Below are 19,155 nucleotides of genomic sequence, written 5' to 3' on the forward strand. Positions count from 1 at the left end.
CGAAAAACACAAAACCAAAGAGCATAAGCACTGAATACAATAAAAGATAAGAAATGAACTCCGACCGGTTTGTAAACACTATCAGCCTTAAACTAACAACGGCGAGTGGGAGGAGGTGGACATGTCGGTAAGATTAAGACGAGTGAAGGCGGTGGAGCGATCAATGCAAGGCTGAGTAAGAAATCGCTTACTCATCAGAGGGGAAGGTTCCGAGAAGGCCTGGGATATTTTTGCCATAAATAAGCACGATGTTAGCAAATTTAACGTTTCGCTCAGTTAGTTTTGTGAATATTTTTATTTTCTTTGCTTTACGCTTGTTTAAAAAAAAAAACTTTGTGAGGAGGCGCGGATAATGTGCTCCTCGGATTATTGGCAGTCTACTGTATATACGTTTTGAGTTTGCTACGATCTAATTTTAGATGTCCTAGGCTTGATTTAACTTTTTCAAATATGTCTGATCATCTTGTTTTACCATGCAGTGACTCCAGACTGGCAAGTTCTTAAAATACATTAAAATTGTCATCATTTCTTAGTATAAAAATTTTTAACTTGCCAACATTTGATTCATTCAGAGTTAGAGAAGAAAGTACAATGAGAATGAACAAGGTCTTTTAATCGCTGGATACATGCTGAAAGATTTCTTTGAAATATCTCGTAACTGTTTGCAATAAGTAGCAATTTCATCTGCTTTCCTTTCAATACCTTTATTATAAAGTTGGCTTGGAAATATTTGCTGATAATTTCATCTCCATTCACCAATGATAAAGCAATTTCATGTGACATTTCAGTCATTGCTGATTCTTCAAAACTTAACTCAGCAAATGTATTTTGTCTTCTGATTTCTTCCTTTTTCTTAGCCACATATTCTTTTCACAGCTCTGTTTATAGTGTCAATTAAGATCATCAAAAAAGTATTTTCACAAACAATGCAAAACAGTATTCAAGCTGAATTTGCTATAAATATTAACTCATTTTCCTACTGTTCATTAGCAGCAGTAGGCAGTTTTCTATGTTTCGTTTAGTCGTTTTAGTTTGCATTGTGTTTGATAAAAGAGTTTTAAGACCATAGAAAAGTACGAAACTTTATCAAATGTTAAAAAAGAGCAAATGGATCACATTGATCATCAAATTACATTGTATCATGAAATATATATATGTAGCTGTTGCAAAAACTATGCTTTAAAACTTGTTACCACAATCGCCTGACTCTAACTGAAGCACCACTTATCCAGTGCATCGCGTTTTGGCCACCCGTGATTGTAAGCATTAGTTTCCTTCAACCTAAATGTAAATTTAATTAAGAAATTGGTTTACGTATTTTCATTAGAGGCACTTTGCCCAAAGGGCTATTAATTTCATTTTGGCATTTTTGCATTGATTCACTGTAAACAGCGAATCACATTTTAAATTGTTGCTATTAAATATTAGAGCCCTGTATTATATTTAAAAAAATTAAATAATGAAGATTTTGCATAAATGTATGTATGTATGTTTTTCACATTGTGATAAAATGAAACATAGATCTATCAAATTTTGAATAACATGTCTTTACCAAAATATGGGCATCTGGAAGCCCAAATTTGGAATTTGTTTTATCTATTTCATAAGAGTTTTTGGTTAAAAACTCAAAACTCGGCAATTTCAACACGGTATGGGAAAAAAAAAAAATTTTTTTTTATCTCCAATGTGCGAGACTGTGTATTGGAAATTCTAAAGAGATGCTCTTTTAAATATTTTGTGATAATACTGTTGAATTTTGTGGTTCAAGTGTGAAGACCATGATCTTTAATAAAGGTAACACATGGAACATAAAAAAAGGGCTCATTGGGCGTAATATAAAATCTGAAAGCATCCAGATTTAAATTTTTTTTTTTTCTTCCCTAGGTTAGAGTTGCTGCACTCCAATGCTTAGTGAAAATCATGTCATTATATTATCAGTACATGGAAACATATATGGGACCTGCTTTATTTGCTGTATGTAGACTTTTCTGCTTTTGTTGCTTCAAAATTAGTAGATTTCTGTTATAGGTTTGGGTTTAAAAATGTTAACATAAATACTTATAATTTTGTAATGTCTTGGTATAAAAATATGAAACATGTTTTTCAGATTACAATGGAAGCTATGAAAAGTGATATTGATGAAGTAGCTCTTCAGGGAATTGAATTTTGGTCTAACGTCTGTGATGAAGAAGTAGATTTAGATATTGAGGCTACTGAAGTAAGTAATAGTTCTCATTTTTGTTTTTTAAAATTTATTACTTATGGCACTGCTCTTAATGTAGTAATTTATATCGCAGGCTGCTGAACAAGGAAGACCCCCTGCCAGAACATCTCGCTTTTATGCCAAGGGTGCCCTACAATATTTAGTGCCAATTCTTATGCAGACCTTAACAAAACAAGTAAGTTATTTACTTTTCTATTGACATATTGCATTCAGAAATTTTATCTTTTCATATTAAACTAGCGATATTTACTCAGTTTCCAGCTTAGTTTCAGTTGTGTAAAGGTACTTATAAATTTGGTTTCCTGTGTGTGCAGCAGATTTTGTGTGTTATATAGTACACTTTCTAATAAACATTAAGGGACTTGTATTTTCCTGTGTTTGAAATATGATGTATAAATTCAGTAAGTGAATGTATATACAAGGTATGACACACACACAAAAAAAGAGGCCAGTCCAATTACTCATTGTACTTACAGAATCAGTTAGTTCTCTGTGCCATTATCACCTTCAAAGTAGTTCCTGTCAGCATTAACAAACTTCTGCATTTAATGTTGCCATGGCTGGTAACAGCTCTGGAATGAGGTTTTTGGAAGGCCCTTCAGGAAATTCTCTGTTTTTGTCTGAACCTCTTCAGCTGAGGTAAAATGGGTTCCCTTTAAGCAAGATTTAACTTTAGGAAATAAGCAAAAGTTCCATGAAGCCAAATCAGGTATTAAGGAGGATAACCCATCACGATAATGTTTTTGCTTGACAGATAAGGGCCGTGTGAGCGAGTGCATTGTCCTGGTGCAACATCCAGCAGGGTTTGTAGCAGTCCTTACAAGTGCTTATAAGTCCTTATATTTGAAAATAAAATATAAAGGCCCTTATAGGTGCTTACTTTTTCTTTAAAGCCCTTATTATTTTGTTTTTAGTGCTTATTTTTTGCTTTTAGTGCTTTTTCTAAATGAATGCGCATCCCCCCCCCGGTACCAAAGTCGAAACTAAATAAACTACTTTTCTTCCTTATGTGGAACGTCAGATGGTGAATCATACTCCCGGAAATAGCTTTTCCCCCTTTCTCTGCATTAAATGTACGTCGTTCTATTGGTCAAAAAATTGCGAAAACTGTAGAAAAGTCCGGTACATTCGGTATTCTTTTCCTCCCACCCAAATACTAAACACGTTTGGATTTCTATCAAGATTTTAATAATTTGCATTCTCGTTCCGTGTGGTCAGTTCATATTCGTGTTTATATATGATCGTTATGCTTATATTATGAGTATATGTATGAATATTTATAATAATATAGTTGCAGTAGCTGCTGAAGTGTAGATAAACTTCCAAAAATGGTTGTAATTTTACACAGATTAGCTTTCTAAGGAATAATATTCGGAATGGCTTAAATAAAATGAAAGTAATCGAATAGTCAATTTTTTTTTCCCCCCAATACATTATACAGTACAGAGGTTGGGAGGTTCTCCCCTTTCTCCGCAAATCTCTAATATTGAAGCAGCAGACTTTTTTTTTTTTTTTTTTTTGTCATTGTCCAATCTGCGTTGAATAGGACTAAAAGTTTTGTGGTCTACCTAAACCAAGCGAAGAATGATTCTATTCCGGAAATTTAACACAGTCTTTTCAAAATTAGAATAAAAAAACCCCTTAGATTAGTAAGTCTCTTTCTTTTCCTGTATTTAGTTCTTTATTCTCCAAATACCGGCAGCTGTTGATTCCAATTGTGTAATATCACATGTGGAAGAATTATGCCGCACGTATTGCACAATAACCTTTGCGGTATTTTGCAGAGATAATTAATTTTGGTGTTCAGTCTGAGATTTATTTATAAACACTTAAGAGTTTTACTGTGCTTTCTAAGCAGAATATTTCTCAGTTCCGTTGGTCTATTTTTATATGATGCACATATCGAAATGTCAAAATCATTTATTTAGCCGAGAAATCTAAAGAACGGCTACAATCCCCCTCTCCTCTTTTTCCAGTTACGCTCGACTGTACGGAATATTCGGCAATTTCCGAGTATGTGGGTTAGTTAAGCTTTTACTGTTAAAGGATGACTGCATGAAGTAATTTCCGGTCTCCTGATTTCAGAAATGTTCCTCTTTTTTACTTAAATTACTTTGCTTGGACCCTGTCCAGGTATGAAAGGTTTTCGCGGAATTCAGCTTTTTTGAACGTCACCCGGGCGGTTTCTGTGATCGATGCAGAACCGTTGAGAAATCACGACAGGCAAATGGGGGGGGGTAAATGGACATGCTCTCCCTCTTTTCTTTTTAAAAAAACTGTACATCATGCCCATCGTATAATATTGATGGATGTTGATTCGCTGTTCGGTTTTTAGATTAGACATTCTTCGCGCAGAATGTCTAATACTCTTATGACGCAGTACTCTGCACTGGTATGGTCGGTTAAGTCGAAACTGGCTGTATGGATAGAGGAGATGTGTGGCATGACTTTATCAAAACAGTTGTTGGCCTACTCTCTGTTTTCAAGCTGCACACTTAGTCTTTTTTTTTTTTTTTTTGGTATGTGTGTCGCACCTTGTATAAACATACACACATATGTATTCATGAAACGACTATAAATACCTATAGCATTGTAGATAGACTCGACTTAATATGGATTTGCTGTAGTGTCTGTGAAAATGCCTTAAAAACTAAACTTTTTTTTTAAAGGGAAGTCATAGGGAAGTGGTGTATAAAATGGAGCCAACTTATTTATCCATTTATTGCAAAATGAATAACATTTAGCATAACAGCATGGTAACATAATAACAACATGGTAAGTTTTGTAGTTATAGGGAACTGTCAATTTGTAGATCTGAAAATTCCATAGAAAGTCTTTCACAAAGGCATCCCTCCTCTTAAGCAGATAACCCTTTAATACTTTTCCATAATTTACCAAACTTACCCTGCAGGTCATTTGGTTCTGTTCCATTTGGATTGTGACTAGAAAATATAACACATGATTCTTGAGAGTTTTGATTGAAGTGTAAGTTTCCTAAGTTTGTGATTTGCCAACTTGAAAAGAGATCATAGCATAAAATTATTGAGCCCATAATTTAAGACTCTTATTCTTCAGAGTTTCCATAGATTTAAGAATCTAAAATTTCTATAAATCGTGCACTATATGCAACATACTTTTGGGGTGAAAAAATAATTGTAGATGACATGCATTTTCCTCAAAGCCATAAAGAAATTAGCACAAGAAAAATGGGAAAAAAATGCCAACCAAAGCCCAATCCTTTTTTTCTCTCCTTTATCTTTAATTTTTAATTATACAGAATGTGAGGCACTGGCACCCTCTATGAAGAACGAAGATGCCAACGCCAGCGAAATGCAGGTGGGGGAGGGACAGTAAAGCAAACCACGCAAAGTGATTACAATTAATTGGAATTTTTGGCGAGAAATTCCACGGTGCCATATTACCATCTAAATTGTTTGTCTACATTTCGAACTTTAAGCCTAAAATGTCTCTCAAAGCACGGTTTTAGCACATGCAAAAACCACGTTTTGAACACACAATTTAAGCTAAAAATCCGAAACAAAAACAAAAAATTGAAATAGCAAAAATGAAAAGTTTCTAACAAAAAATATTTGACAAAAATCAATGTACACAGCCATGTGTTTTAACTTGAAAGAAAATCTATGAGTTGCACAATCTAAGCAGTGAAATAATCTATGAACTACGTACACCTCGCTTTAATAAATTAACATAAGAATAAATTTCAAAGAATACCATCTGTACAGTGTTCTGTTTCCACTTAAAAAAAATCTACGAATTGTACAATCTAGGCAGCGAACTACGCACATCTCCCTTTAATTTAATCCCGTTTCAATTTTAAAAAACATCTACGAATTGCACAATCTAGGCACTAAGTACTAATCAACAAAGTTAACTAAAATAAATTTCAAACAATTAAAAAAACCAACAATAACGACAGAAATTCATTCTAAAAAAACAATGAACATAACATTCTACAAAATAAGAACAAGAATAAAATAAAATGCACTTATCATGAATGAATGCTTTTTCGAACAACAAAAATACCAATTTCATGCCGCCACATAATCACTATTGTATTTATATGACAGCCAGACACACTATCCAGAAAATTCATACTATGGTTCACAAATAAATGTTCAAAACCTTTTTTTCTTAAATCTTTGTAAGATTTCAAGCCATCCGAAAAAATAGTTGTACAAGGCTGAATGCATTCCTTAATATACTGCATCAGCTTGTCCTTACTTCTATCATGCACAGCCACTAAAAATAATCTCCCAGACCCTCTTGCAACCACGCCTTTCATTGCAACATTGGCCATTTCAAACCACACACGACACGAACCAACGAGCAATTAAACCAATCCAGCAAAGGAGTATTCAATGTCAAAAGGCTTGCCATACAACACTCAATTATGTCAAAAACTAACACAACATATACAGTCAAAAGTCGTTAATCCGGACTCGTCGGGACTTTGGCGATTCCGGATTATCAGTATTTCCGGATTATAGATCATCAGTTTAAATCTAATAAGATGGCATGCAGTAATTACAAAATTAAAAATATGAAACCGTAATTTATGAAATACAGAACAATTATGATCTAAAGGGTATCAAAATTTACAAAAAGAAAAAGCTTAATATTTATTTCTTTATTTTATTAAACATTTCTTTCAATGTAAGTTGCTTCGTTTCATGTGATAATACTTTCTCTTTAATTCTATTAAACAGACATAATTTCTCGTTTAGTTACAAAGTTCCGCTGTTCAAGTCCTATATATGCTGTGTTGAGAATACCGACTAATTTGTCAATCGAAATTTTTTCATTTTCAATAACCTCTGGGTCACTTTCTTCACTATCGGAAGCGAATTATAATGACGAGGAACTTGATTTGAATCATATCAAAGACGGAGTACATCGAGATTAAATATTACATTTAGTAAGGAATTATAAGCCAAATAAAAAATAAAAACATCTGCCCTGAAGGTAAGGATAATGCTGACAAATCAACTTCCAATTCATTGCGCGCTGCGGCGTGAAATTGATAAACAGATTTCGGATTTCGAAACATACTTTCGCTCTATAGATCCTTTACATAATAGTAAATATATATCGGAAATTCTATTTGACATAATCGAAAGTTCAAGCTTACTTTTATAAAATTGCTCTAACCGTCTGCAAAAAATAATAAGCTGGATCCAATTCGAAGATTAAGGAACAATGCAATCTGCAACATTAACTGAATTAGATAATTTTAGCTTAGCTTTTACCGTCCGTTACACATTAAACGCGCATGCGCACACTCATATTCGCAGCCATAAAGGTCTTACGCACACTCATAAACGCCTACGCAGAAAGTTTGTAGCTTTGAGGTCCGGATTATGGGTGTCCGAATTAACGACTTTTGACTGTATCGCCACATTTGGTCATCTTAGGGCATTATAAGAGTAGAGCCCAATTATTATATTGTACTTCGAAATAGATAATGGGCTGAATGGTTTAAAAATTTAAAAAAATCATTAGAAAATTTTTGATGAAAGATATCGTTGTTGCACAATGTTACTCTGAATAAAAACATTTAAAAAGCAAAAGTAAATAAAAAATAAACTAAAAAAGTTTTAGTTTATTTCATGTTTGATGCTGAATAAGGCAAGAAAAGAACCCACAATCATTGGTCACGACACAGAACTTTTCAATTTCTGATTATTCTAAACTTTTCAGCAGCGTTTCCAGATTCTACTGAAGTATGCTGCATAAAACCAGTGTGGAATGCATTATTTGTTGTAGGTATTGTTAGAAGAAATAACAAACTAATTTTTTTTATGATGGAAATTTTGTGTTCTTTCAGAATATATTGATATTTATTGCCAGACATTTAATACATGCCTCTCATTTGATAAAGCAGACAATTTCTTGCAGGAATTGCTCATCTAAAAGCAAATCATACTATCCAGAAAATTTAGTACTTTTCTGTTATTGGAACCCCATTAAGAAATGTATGTATGAGCATATATGTGTGTGTATGCATACATACATGCATACATACATTTCTGAATCCAGTCCCAATAGCAGAAAAGTACTAAAAATTTTGACCACTATGTTTTCTAAGAGTTTTTCAAAAAGATCACTCTCACATTTCTATGGATTTTCTTGTATCTCTGTTTTAAGGTAGAAGAGATATGGCAGCATAAAAGATGACCAGAATGTCATTGGTATAGGCAAGATGGTTGTTGCTAAGACATTACAATTAGAATATGTACCAGTAATGTCATTTTTTGGTTGATTATTTAATTATTTTAAGTTTTAATTTTCTGTTTTTAAAGCAAAAAGCTATTGTAAAACAACACATCTGTAAGGAGAAGTAGCTGAGCCTGTTTATGTGAATATAATAATGAAACTTTTAAATTTAAATCTTCAGGAAGAGTGTGATTGTTAATGGCTTAAATTTTAAGGATTGGATAATGGTAGCAGCTTTTCATATTAAATCCAATGTAATTTGTTGTTATAAATAGTGGAAGACATTTGTAAAGATGGATGTATAAAACTGATTTGTGTTCATAGGAAGAACATGATGATGAAGATGATTGGATTCCTTGTAAAGCAGCAGGTGTCTGTCTTATGCTTATGGCTGCATGCTGCGAAGATGACATTGTTCCACACGTACTGCCCTTTGTTAAAAATAACATCAAGCACCATGATTGGAGGTATCGGGATGCAGCTGTTATGGCATTTGGTAAGTAGTACAAGTACTTAAAAAGACAAGTAAAATTACTATTGAAAAATTCCAGGCAAGAATTTTATCAACTGCTTGTTTACTTAGGTTGCATTTTGGAAGGCCCTGATCCAAGCAATTTGAAGCCTGTTGTTGAACAAGCCATGCCTATGCTAATTGAATTAATGTCAGATGAGAGTGTCGTTGTAAGAGACACTGTGGCTTGGACTATTGGAAGAGTGTGTGAACTTAATCCTGAAGCAGCAGTAAATGAAAGTTACTTAAAGCCTCTTCTAGAAGCTTTGGTGAAAGGTCTGGCTGCAGAACCACGTGTTGCATCCAATGTTTGTTGGGTATGTTGTTTTTTTCCTGCTCTGTAGTGTCTTAAAATTGGGGTCTAAGGCGTTTTCATGAATTAAAAGTTTTTAATTAGAAAAAATAGTTGACATCTTTTTCTGTTTTTAAATGTTTTATAAAAGTTCTATTTGTTGTGGAGTAGGTATCTAATACTGACATTCTGATAGGAAAAATATGAAAGTTTTTATTTGATTTTCTTTTAATTTGTGTCTGATCGATATCTCCCCCCTTTTGGGGGGATGGGTATGTATTTGAGAGAAAGAATATGGAAGTAAAACTGTTTTAGCTTTATTCCAAGATTCATTTTTAAAATTAAGCAAATTTAGTTTAAGAATAGAAAAAGATGTTAGAACTCATTTGCCATGTATTAGCTAATAAGACCAAAGCAAGATTAAGGTTATTTTGTTAATCTTGCCACTGAGTGTTCAGAGTTTTGTGTGCTTTTGAGAAAGAGTTTAAGAAATTTGTAATCTTTTGTCTTAAGTTTGCAAAAAAGATAAAATACCCATGTACTTTATGAAAGTCTTACATAGATGACTTTCATTATTTCAATGCAATACTTTTTTTTTGTGTGTGTGTGTACATTTGTCTTTCGATTTTTGCATGGTGGAAGGGCTGATGTTTTCAAACATGTACTCAAAAATACAGCAATAAAGTGAGTTATATTGAAAGAACATAGTGCATTTTTCTGTGGGAGCAACAAAAAGTTATTAATGCAGAATGCCTGTTCTCTACCTTTTCAATAGAGCACAACATGCCACTGAATGTATTGGATCATATAGCAGCTTTATTTAGAAAAATGTTTCCCAATAGTAGTATCACCAAGAAATGCTCGAGCGTAAAGACCAAAATGGCTACAATTATTAAAGAAATGGGGATAAAAAATCTTCAGTTATTAATTTCGTTAAAAGCAGCTGCATTCTGCCTGTATGGGTCAAACCAATAGTACTCATGTACTTTTCAAATACCCAGTATCCGATTGTTTCTTTAATCCAAGTCATCAGAAATTGAGTTTTTACTTTCTGTTCTCACTTTAGAAGAAGATTTGACAGGCTTTTAATATAGCACAACTAATTAGTAAACTTTAAAATAAAATTAAATTTCTCTGCAGAATTGCTTAGCACTTGGTATCGATAATGCACCAGTAATGGTAGTTTTGGAAACTGGTGTTGCAGGCATCTTAATAAAGGAAAATTCGGTACATTTCTGTTTTGCCAGCACAAACGATAAAGTCTCCAATAATACATAATTAATAATCTCCATAATTACATAGACTATTTATAAAGAGCGCCGAAGTCCCAACGAGTCCGGATTACGGACTTTGTACTGTATATACTTATAATAAACTTGTATAACATTTTAAAAGTAGCTAATAAATTTAGTAGTATCTTCTATACATTCTAATTACAAGGAGTTCTTTAGAACAGGAATCTTTACTTAAATCGAAATATTCTAAATGGAAACTTGTTGAAGACAAAATAGATTTTATAAAGAAAGAAAAAATTATTCTTTAACAAACTAGGAGCTGAAGCAGACTAGTGGGAACTTTTCTTAGAAAAGAAGGTAAAGAGAAGAAAATCATGGAAATTATTTAGAATATCTGGAAAATTTTCTTATTGAAAGAAGTATAAATAGTTTGTTGCTATAAAACAAATGTTTTGTAACTTTAAATGTATTACTAACATCTTAGAATCAATATCGTAAATTATAACTGCTTAAAATGTTCTTTATGCTTTTTCAGCGATATTTTTAGAAATAATAATAAAAAAAACTGTAACCGTGTAAATCTGTTATGATTAAGGATATCTAATTATTTGTAACTAACCGCTCATCCTTATGTTATATAATAAGTTATCTCAACATGTTAAGGCGAGGTCTCGCCTTTCCTTAATCCTTATTGTGGCTGCAAGATACAACAATATATATATATATATAAATTAACTTAAAATTTTGTTCCTTACAGCTAATGATACAAAACAACTTGTCGCCTCTGGTGCTTCAGTGGCTTATAGGAACTCTATATTAAATACTGTATATTAATTGAGTCTTTAATTCCAGCAAATTTGCACAAAGCTACGAGACTGAGTCAAAGTGCATCTAACTTTCAAAACTTTCCAATCATACATACATCAGGAATTTACGTCTGTTCTGATCAGTGTCTGTCTCAGAAAGCTGCTATGATGGAAACAGCCAGCTTGATTTGTATTGATAAAATTTTCCTAGCCTGATTTATAATGTATTAATAATTTTGCATTACTTAGTTACCCATTTTTTCATATTTAATAATATTTTGGAATGTACATTCTAATAAAATATTTTTTTTATCACAGAAATAACAATTAAATGTAAAAGTAGTGCTTAAAAAATTCTCAGAACATAAATTTTATCATATTTGAAATGAGTGTTCTGGATTTGTATGCAATAAAAGCTGTCTTGTGATTAATAGATAATTGTGCTATAATTCAGGTATGTTTAAAAAGATACATTAGTGTAGAAACTATTTCGTTCAAAATTCAGATTTTTTTTACGTATTTATTAACAGGCATTCAGTAGTCTTGCTGAAGCTGCTTTTGAAGCTGCAGAAGTAACTGATGAAAACCAGGAGCCAAATACATACTGTTTATCTGAATGTTTTGAGGTTATTGTAGGCAAATTATTAGAAACGACTGAAAGGTAACTGATTTTTTTTCTAAATTTGAAAGGTCAAGTAACTGTAACGAAATCTAATGTTTATATAGTTTTCTTAATGTGAGTTGATATTTTTTAAAAAACAAAGTTTGTCTTCCATACAACAAATATTGACCAAGGTTTTTTAAAGTATGAGATTTGAGATTGTGTATTGTAAATTTAGAATAAAAATCAACCTCATGTTATTCCAATTTATTTTTAGTTAACCCCTCAAAGAAAGCAGTAAAATATTGGTTTGACACTGGAAAATGTGGGGAAAAACTTAAACTATTCTAGATTCCATTTGAATGATGTTTTTGCATTACATCTGTACAACCGGACAGAATAAAGGACACTTTTTTCCAAAACGGGAATTGTGAAATTGATTTAAAATGGATTCAGAAGATATATTTTCATGACATCTGTATGGACGTATCTCGCTTAACTAAAAAATGTGTAGCCTCAGAACGTTGAAATTTTGTACATAGGACTGCTATAACATGTAGATGTGCACCTTATATTTTGGTTGCAATCGGCCGCACCAATAATATATGTATATCCACTCTGTTAAACAGCTGAGCCAAGTTCTTCTATTCTTATATATTGGTAAATTGTGCATTTTTTGCTTTATAAGTGAATGAATTATATATTGTTCTTATATTGTGGTTAATGTTTTGCATGAAATAGTTGCAGAATTATCAAGAATTTAAAAGTTTAAATACGGATAAGTCTATTTTTTTTAATACCATAGCAGCCATATTTGTTTACATTTGAAACTTGGCCACTAAGCCAAATGCCAAATTTACATTTCAATTTTACAAAATACATACAAATTTACAACAACAAAATACATAATACAAATTTACAAAATACATAGTTTCAAATTTACATTTGAAACTTAATAGCATAGTGAATTAAGTTGGTTTTTGCACCAACTTCACTGTCTTTTTGTGGAGTGGGTCAAAAGGTTTGTGCGCTGAAAAGTGTTTTCTGCCTAATTTTAATTTTAATTTTTAAGTCTAATTTTAGTTGTCAGAATTGTTTTCTTTAACACTTTTTAACTCTGGTGTTTTAGGTTTTCTGTATTTTAAGATTATTAATGAAACTGTTTTGAGTTTATATATACATTTTTGCCGCAAAGGGAGAACTGAATTGATTGAATGAGAAATATATATCTAATGAAATTCAGGCAAATAAGTTGAAATGAGATGCAGCAAAAAATGTGCTTAATTTAATAGGCTGTGCAAGGAAGTCATGTAGTGTCTCCATATTATAATTTTTTGAAGAATGAGTATTAAGTTTTTCTAAATAATAATAGAAGCTAGGGATTCATTAAACATAAAATTACGTAACTTTTGTGATTATTTTTACTTCCTTGTACGAAGTTAAAAGGAAGTATTGTAATCGCGAAAAGCTTCAGGCAGCATATTTCAACGAAAATATCCACTTTGACCGCTTTCGAATGCAATTTAACGATATTTTTGCGTGATATCTGTACATAAGGACAGAATAAAAGACTCGTTTCCTCCAAAAAAACTGCTTTAAAATGAATTCTGAAGAGAATTTTTCGTGGCGTCTGTATGAACGTATATACTTAAATGTGTATCTCGCATAACTCAAACGAGTAGCCTCAGAACGTTGAAATTTTGTATATAGGACTACTATAACATGTAGATGTGCACCTCGTATTTTGGTTTCAATCAGCAGCGCCAAACATATATAAATATATTTATACATATATCCACTCTGTTACCCGGCTCAGTGATCTCAGTTTCTTTACTCTTATATGTTTGTAAATTGTACATTTTTTTCTTTAAAAATGATTGATTTATGTTGCTTTTATCTTCCGGTTAAGGGTTTTATGCCTTTAGTAAATCTGTATGCAACATTTTTAGAATTATCTACAATTTAAAAGTTGTTTAAGTGCCGCTAAGCCTATTTTGATGGCGGCCATTGCTTGTTTACATTTGAAACAGCTGAGAGTGAATTTGTTGAAAATCTAGAGAAATGTAGCTTCACATCAACAAAGATAAATGCCTTCATTTATTATTGCGATTCCAATCATGCTTAATCCTTTCTGGAATTTTTTCGAGGAAATAAGTGTTTAAATAATTTAATTTTTAATAATTAGTAATTTTTAGTAGAGATACTTTAAATTTTTATGTATTTTTGCCTTGTCGCGAAGTGAGAACTGAATTAATTGAATGAGAAAACTGTTTCTCATTCAATTAATTCATTCATCTGTGGAAAACTGTTTCTTTTGTTTGCTTAATTTCTTTTATGCATCGTTCTAGCTTTATTATAGTACTTGAATAGAACATTTGGCAATGATTAGATAATTCTTTAAATGATACAAATTTTGTGCATTCTGAGTTATAATATGAACGAAATATAATACTTTTAAGTGAACCTAGTGCCAGAGTGTCGCTATGGTAAACAAATAGAGAGAATTTTAAAGAATGCACTTATTCTATTGTGGTTTATGCGCTGTCGGCGAAGTAGATATAATTAAATCCAATAAGTTTAAACAAAATGAAAGAAAAAATGTGTATAATTTAATATTCTGTACAAGGAAGTCGTGGTGTACACATCAGATTTTTTAATTTAAAAATAGCATAAAATTAATATTTGTTATTTAAAATATTTTTCATTTGTACATATATGGGACTAAGAGTTGTGAAAGCTAAACTATGTAAATTTTGTGAAAGCTAAACTGTGTAAATTATATTTGGATATACTGTATATTCCTTTCGCCTGGAGGGAGGCCTTTATCTGAAACTTGATGTTTTGAATATAATTCCCTAAAAATTTTATGGCATTCTTTTAGTTGCTAATTTTTTATTTGCTGCAGTAATTTTAAATTTTAATTAGATATAAGGCATGTATAAAAAAGATTGAACTTTTAAAATTATGTGTCAGTGGCTGCTGGCAGCATGTTTTCGCCATGTGCACTTAGGGGCATATCCTGATAATATACCAAGATATTCCCCTAAGTGTCTCCACTAGATTGGCCCCACTATGGTACTGAGTTCCGATCTATAAATTACTTGTCGAATAACTACCAATTGAAGGTTGTGCACAAGGCGTTCATAAAATTAGTGAAAAAAAAATGAAAGAAGTTGGAGAAACAGCGTATGTGTAAAACTGAAGATTCATAAAAGCATTCTAAATTCTTAACCAAGCACACAAGGCTGACTTTATGAGCTGAATGCAGGGTTGTGTTTGGGTGTGTTTTAAAAAGGACAGAAGCTCAGCTGCTGGAGGTACAAGGACTGGGCAAACTTTCTATATCAGCAGGTGATCAACATGTTCAAAATTCACCACAAATTTACACTATGTAGTCAGACAGTAAATGAAGTATACTAGCAAATTCTAACATGACAGAAAGGTACATAGGTAGAGATTTGAATTGTTGGGAATCATCAATGGATGCTGCATCATGATAACCTTCCATCTCCTGCATAGCTGCATGTTGCCCATTATCTGGCAAAATGTTGCACTTCTGTTGTGCCCCATCCACTCCATTCTCTAGATGTGGCTCCAGTACACTTTTTCCTCTTTTCCCAAATTGAAACCATTCTGAAAGGGTGGCATTTCCAGTCCAGAGTGGAAATTAAGGAAAATGTTACAAGAATACTGCGTGTCATAAAAAAATAAGGATTTTAAACAAGCATTCTAAAAATGGAAGAAACATGCCAACAGTTTATACTAGACATGAGTACTTTAAAAGGGGATAGTGGTTAAATGTTATAAAGTACAAAGTCTTTAATCCGGACTCGTCGAGACTTCGGCGATTCCGTATTAGGTTTTTTTCCAGATTGTAGATCATCAATTTAAATCTGGTAAGATGGCATGCAGAAATTATAAAATTAAAAATATGAAACCATAAATTATGAAATAAAGAGCAATTATGATCTATAGGGTATCAAAATTTACAAAAGAGAAAGCTTAATATTTATTTGTTAATTTATTTAACATTTCTTTCAGTGTAAGTTGTTTAAGTCGCTTCGTTTTATGTGCTAATACTTTCTCTTTAATACTATAAACAGACATAATTTTTTGTTCAGTTACAAAGTTTCGCTGTTCAAGTCCTTTAATTGCTGTGCCGAGAATACCAACTAATTTGTCAATTGAAATTTTTTCGTTTTCGCTAACCTCTCTGTCACTTTCTTCATGCCTTTATCCATTTTTTGCAGCAATTCCACTTTTTGTTTGATGGACATTGAAACATGCTTTCGCTTTGTAGATCCTTTGGCAGCTCCAGAATCGGAAACTCTTTTTGCAATAATTGAAAGTTCAAGCTTACTTTTCATAAAATTGCTCTAACAGTCTGGAAAAAAAAAAAAGCTGGATCCAATTAGAAGGTTAAGGATCAACACAATCTGCAACATTAACTGAAATAGATAATTAGATAATTTTAGCCTAGCTTATACCGTCCGTTATACATTAAATGTGCATGCGTAAAGGTATTATGCGCATGCGTAAATGCTACGCTAAAGTTTGTAGCTTTGAGGTCTGGATTATAGATCATTCCGGATTATGAACGTCCGGATTAAAGACTTTGTACTGTATAATAAAAGAATGAAAAATTGTCTCTTTAAGTATTTGTGATGTTTAAATATGAAGATAGTGAAGGGAATGATTGCACTCAAAGTTACTTATGCATTTATGTACTGTGCAAGAAACTTCATGTTTTTTTTCCCATAATAAGGATAATAAAAAATAGTTTAAATGTATTTTTTGATTTTTTGTTAGATAAAATATATCAAATTTTTCAGGCCGGATGGAAATCAAGCTAATTTAAGGAATGCTGCGTATGAGGCACTGATGGAATTAGTAAAAAATAGTCCAAAAGATTGTTATGTATGGGTTCAAAAGACGACTATGATAATATTAGAACGTCTAAATCACGTTCTTGCTCTAGAAGGCCATATTCAAAGTACATCAGATAGAGCACAATATAATGATTTACAGTCATTACTTTGTGCAACATTACAGGTATGCTTGTTTTTAAGATCATTAGACAGTGAAAGAATGATTGTTTAAAAAATATGTAGTAAAAGAAGGATTACTTAAAAAATATGTAGTTGAAAGAATAATTGCTTAAAAATATGTAGTGAAAGAATGATTGTTTAAAAATGTGTGGGAAGTTGTTTGATGTTTATTTATTTTTTGTTTAAGTGTAGACTAATTTTTGAATTAATTATCACCAAAGAGCAGATATTTTCGGGAAACTTAGCAGGAAATGGGGGTTTGTTTGCTTATTGCCTTTCTGCTATTCTGAAAGGACTAACTATAAAAATAGTATAAGAAATGAAAAAGAATTGATGTTTATTACTGTTTTAATTAAAGATTAAAGTTTTTTGAAGTTCATATTTACATTCCCAAACAATAAATTTATCTCAATAATTTAAATATATTTGTCAGATTGATAAAGAAATGTGCAAAATACTGCTTAGAATTTGTTAAATATTCTTTTCAGTAGGTGATCTAGAAATGGTTGTGTGTTCTTAATGGTGCATTTTTCTTTCAGAATTTGTATAAAAATAATAAAAAATTCTAAATTATGTGTGTTCTAAAGTGTAACATTCCTAACCATAACTAAGGAACACATTAATATATATAGCAATGGTCTGTTAAAGTAAAATTTCTTTTTTAAAAAATTATGCTTGTTTGTTGGTTGAAATGGTCCCATGTTTCCATTAGCTTGCTAGTTAAACTATAGTTTTGGGTACAATTCTTATGAAATGGGGTTTAAAGTTTATTATTAAAAATAATATATATTTTCTGCTTTTCATATAAATGATTAAATGGCATTCAGTTATAAAACTTGGATTTATTTAAACATCTCAAGGAAAACTGTCGCCATTAAAATTTTTTACATGTCTCAAAAGAAACAACTTTGTTCTTTTCATAAATAAAAATATCTTCTGTTTCCAACTCAGAAATTAAGTCTTGTAAACTTATTTAAAAATAAAATTCAGAAAGAGTTTTACGCTTTGTGGCATTTAATTCTGTATTTCGTTTTTGAAAATAAATGGGGAGGGGTAACTAGAGAAAGTAGAGAAATTCATGTAAAGTATTTCAAAGTGTTACTGCAAAATTTTCTGGTAATATTTTTTTATTGATCAGATTTGGATGTCATCAAATGCTAATGATCCAATGAAAAATTCAAAGCTTAATAATAATCTATAAAATGTTTATAATATGTTTAAATTGAAGAAAAATAAAAGATTTGTAAAATTTAATTTTTTTATTGAAACATCTTGCCAAAGAATCAGAGGTGGATTCATTTAGTTAATTAAGATTAATACAAAATTGTAAAACTGGATATCATTTGAAAATGGCTGAAAATATTTGCATTTTACTATGTTGCTGCTGCCACATAAACTCAATTAAATAAAAATCCAAGTGGTGAATGTCAGATTGACATTTTCCTATTCCTTACTACACCCATAACCTTCCAATAATTTGCATATTACAACCAGTATCAGAATCAAATATTATATATATTTATGGTTAATGCAGAAATGTTCAAATTTGACCTCATTTAATTCTTAAATGTTTTGTTCATATCAATAATACAATCTTCTATTATAAATGTAAGGCCCTTTTGTTTTTCAATATATTAGTTTGTATCAATCATTCTTTTATAACCTGTGTTCCATTTTCGGAAGTTTCTTGCTATTGAAAGTGTTTTGCTTGGATAAGAATCGCAGATAATTTGATGCCTTACAAAATCCCCTTCTTTTTTGTTTAGTTTTAAAAATTCACTTCATTTTACAGAGTGTCTTAAGGAAGATGACTCCTGAGGATGCTCCTAAAATTTCAGATGCTATAATGGCAGCATTGTTACAGATGTTTAGCTCTAGTAGTGGTAAATCTGGTGGAGTGCAAGAAGATGCATTAATGGCTGTTTCCATGCTTGTTGAAGGTATGCATTTCAGATTTTGCTCGTAGTTTTGTTCATATCAATAATAAATCTTCTATTATAAATGTAAGGCCCTTTTGTTTTTCAATATATTAGTTTGTGTAGAAAAAGCTTATAAATCCACTTTAGATGTGGTACTGAAACACAATGTTAATCCGATCCGAATAGGTTTTGCTGGGATGTTTCCAGCTCTTGAAGAGTTGTCCAGTGGGCACATGACATTAGAAATATCTGATGTAGCAAATTGGAGGTCTAAGGTGTTGATCA

General features: G+C 31.6%; 1 protein-coding gene across 2 annotated transcripts in view; it reads left to right on the top strand.

Moving 5' to 3' along the window:
• The window catches only part of Fs(2)Ket (Importin subunit beta Fs(2)Ket), a 104,147-nt gene that overhangs the window by 51,842 nt on the left and 33,150 nt on the right, over window positions 1-19,155 (top strand). For both annotated transcript variants that reach the window (XM_035350896.2, XM_035350897.2), the window contains exons 6-13: window positions 1,885-1,974; window positions 2,108-2,218; window positions 2,298-2,399; window positions 8,783-8,954; window positions 9,042-9,286; window positions 11,833-11,963; window positions 16,736-16,955; window positions 18,744-18,891. In XM_035350896.2, coding sequence (XP_035206787.1) covers window positions 1,885-1,974; window positions 2,108-2,218; window positions 2,298-2,399; window positions 8,783-8,954; window positions 9,042-9,286; window positions 11,833-11,963; window positions 16,736-16,955; window positions 18,744-18,891 — 1,219 coding nt within the window. The remainder of the gene's footprint in view (window positions 1-1,884; window positions 1,975-2,107; window positions 2,219-2,297; window positions 2,400-8,782; window positions 8,955-9,041; window positions 9,287-11,832; window positions 11,964-16,735; window positions 16,956-18,743; window positions 18,892-19,155) is intronic.

Source organism: Stegodyphus dumicola, chromosome 2, assembly GCF_044657685.1.
Source record: "Stegodyphus dumicola isolate Sdum_Otavi_A_Nest chromosome 2, ASM4465768v1".
Lineage (NCBI taxonomy): Eukaryota > Metazoa > Arthropoda > Arachnida > Araneae > Eresidae > Stegodyphus > Stegodyphus dumicola.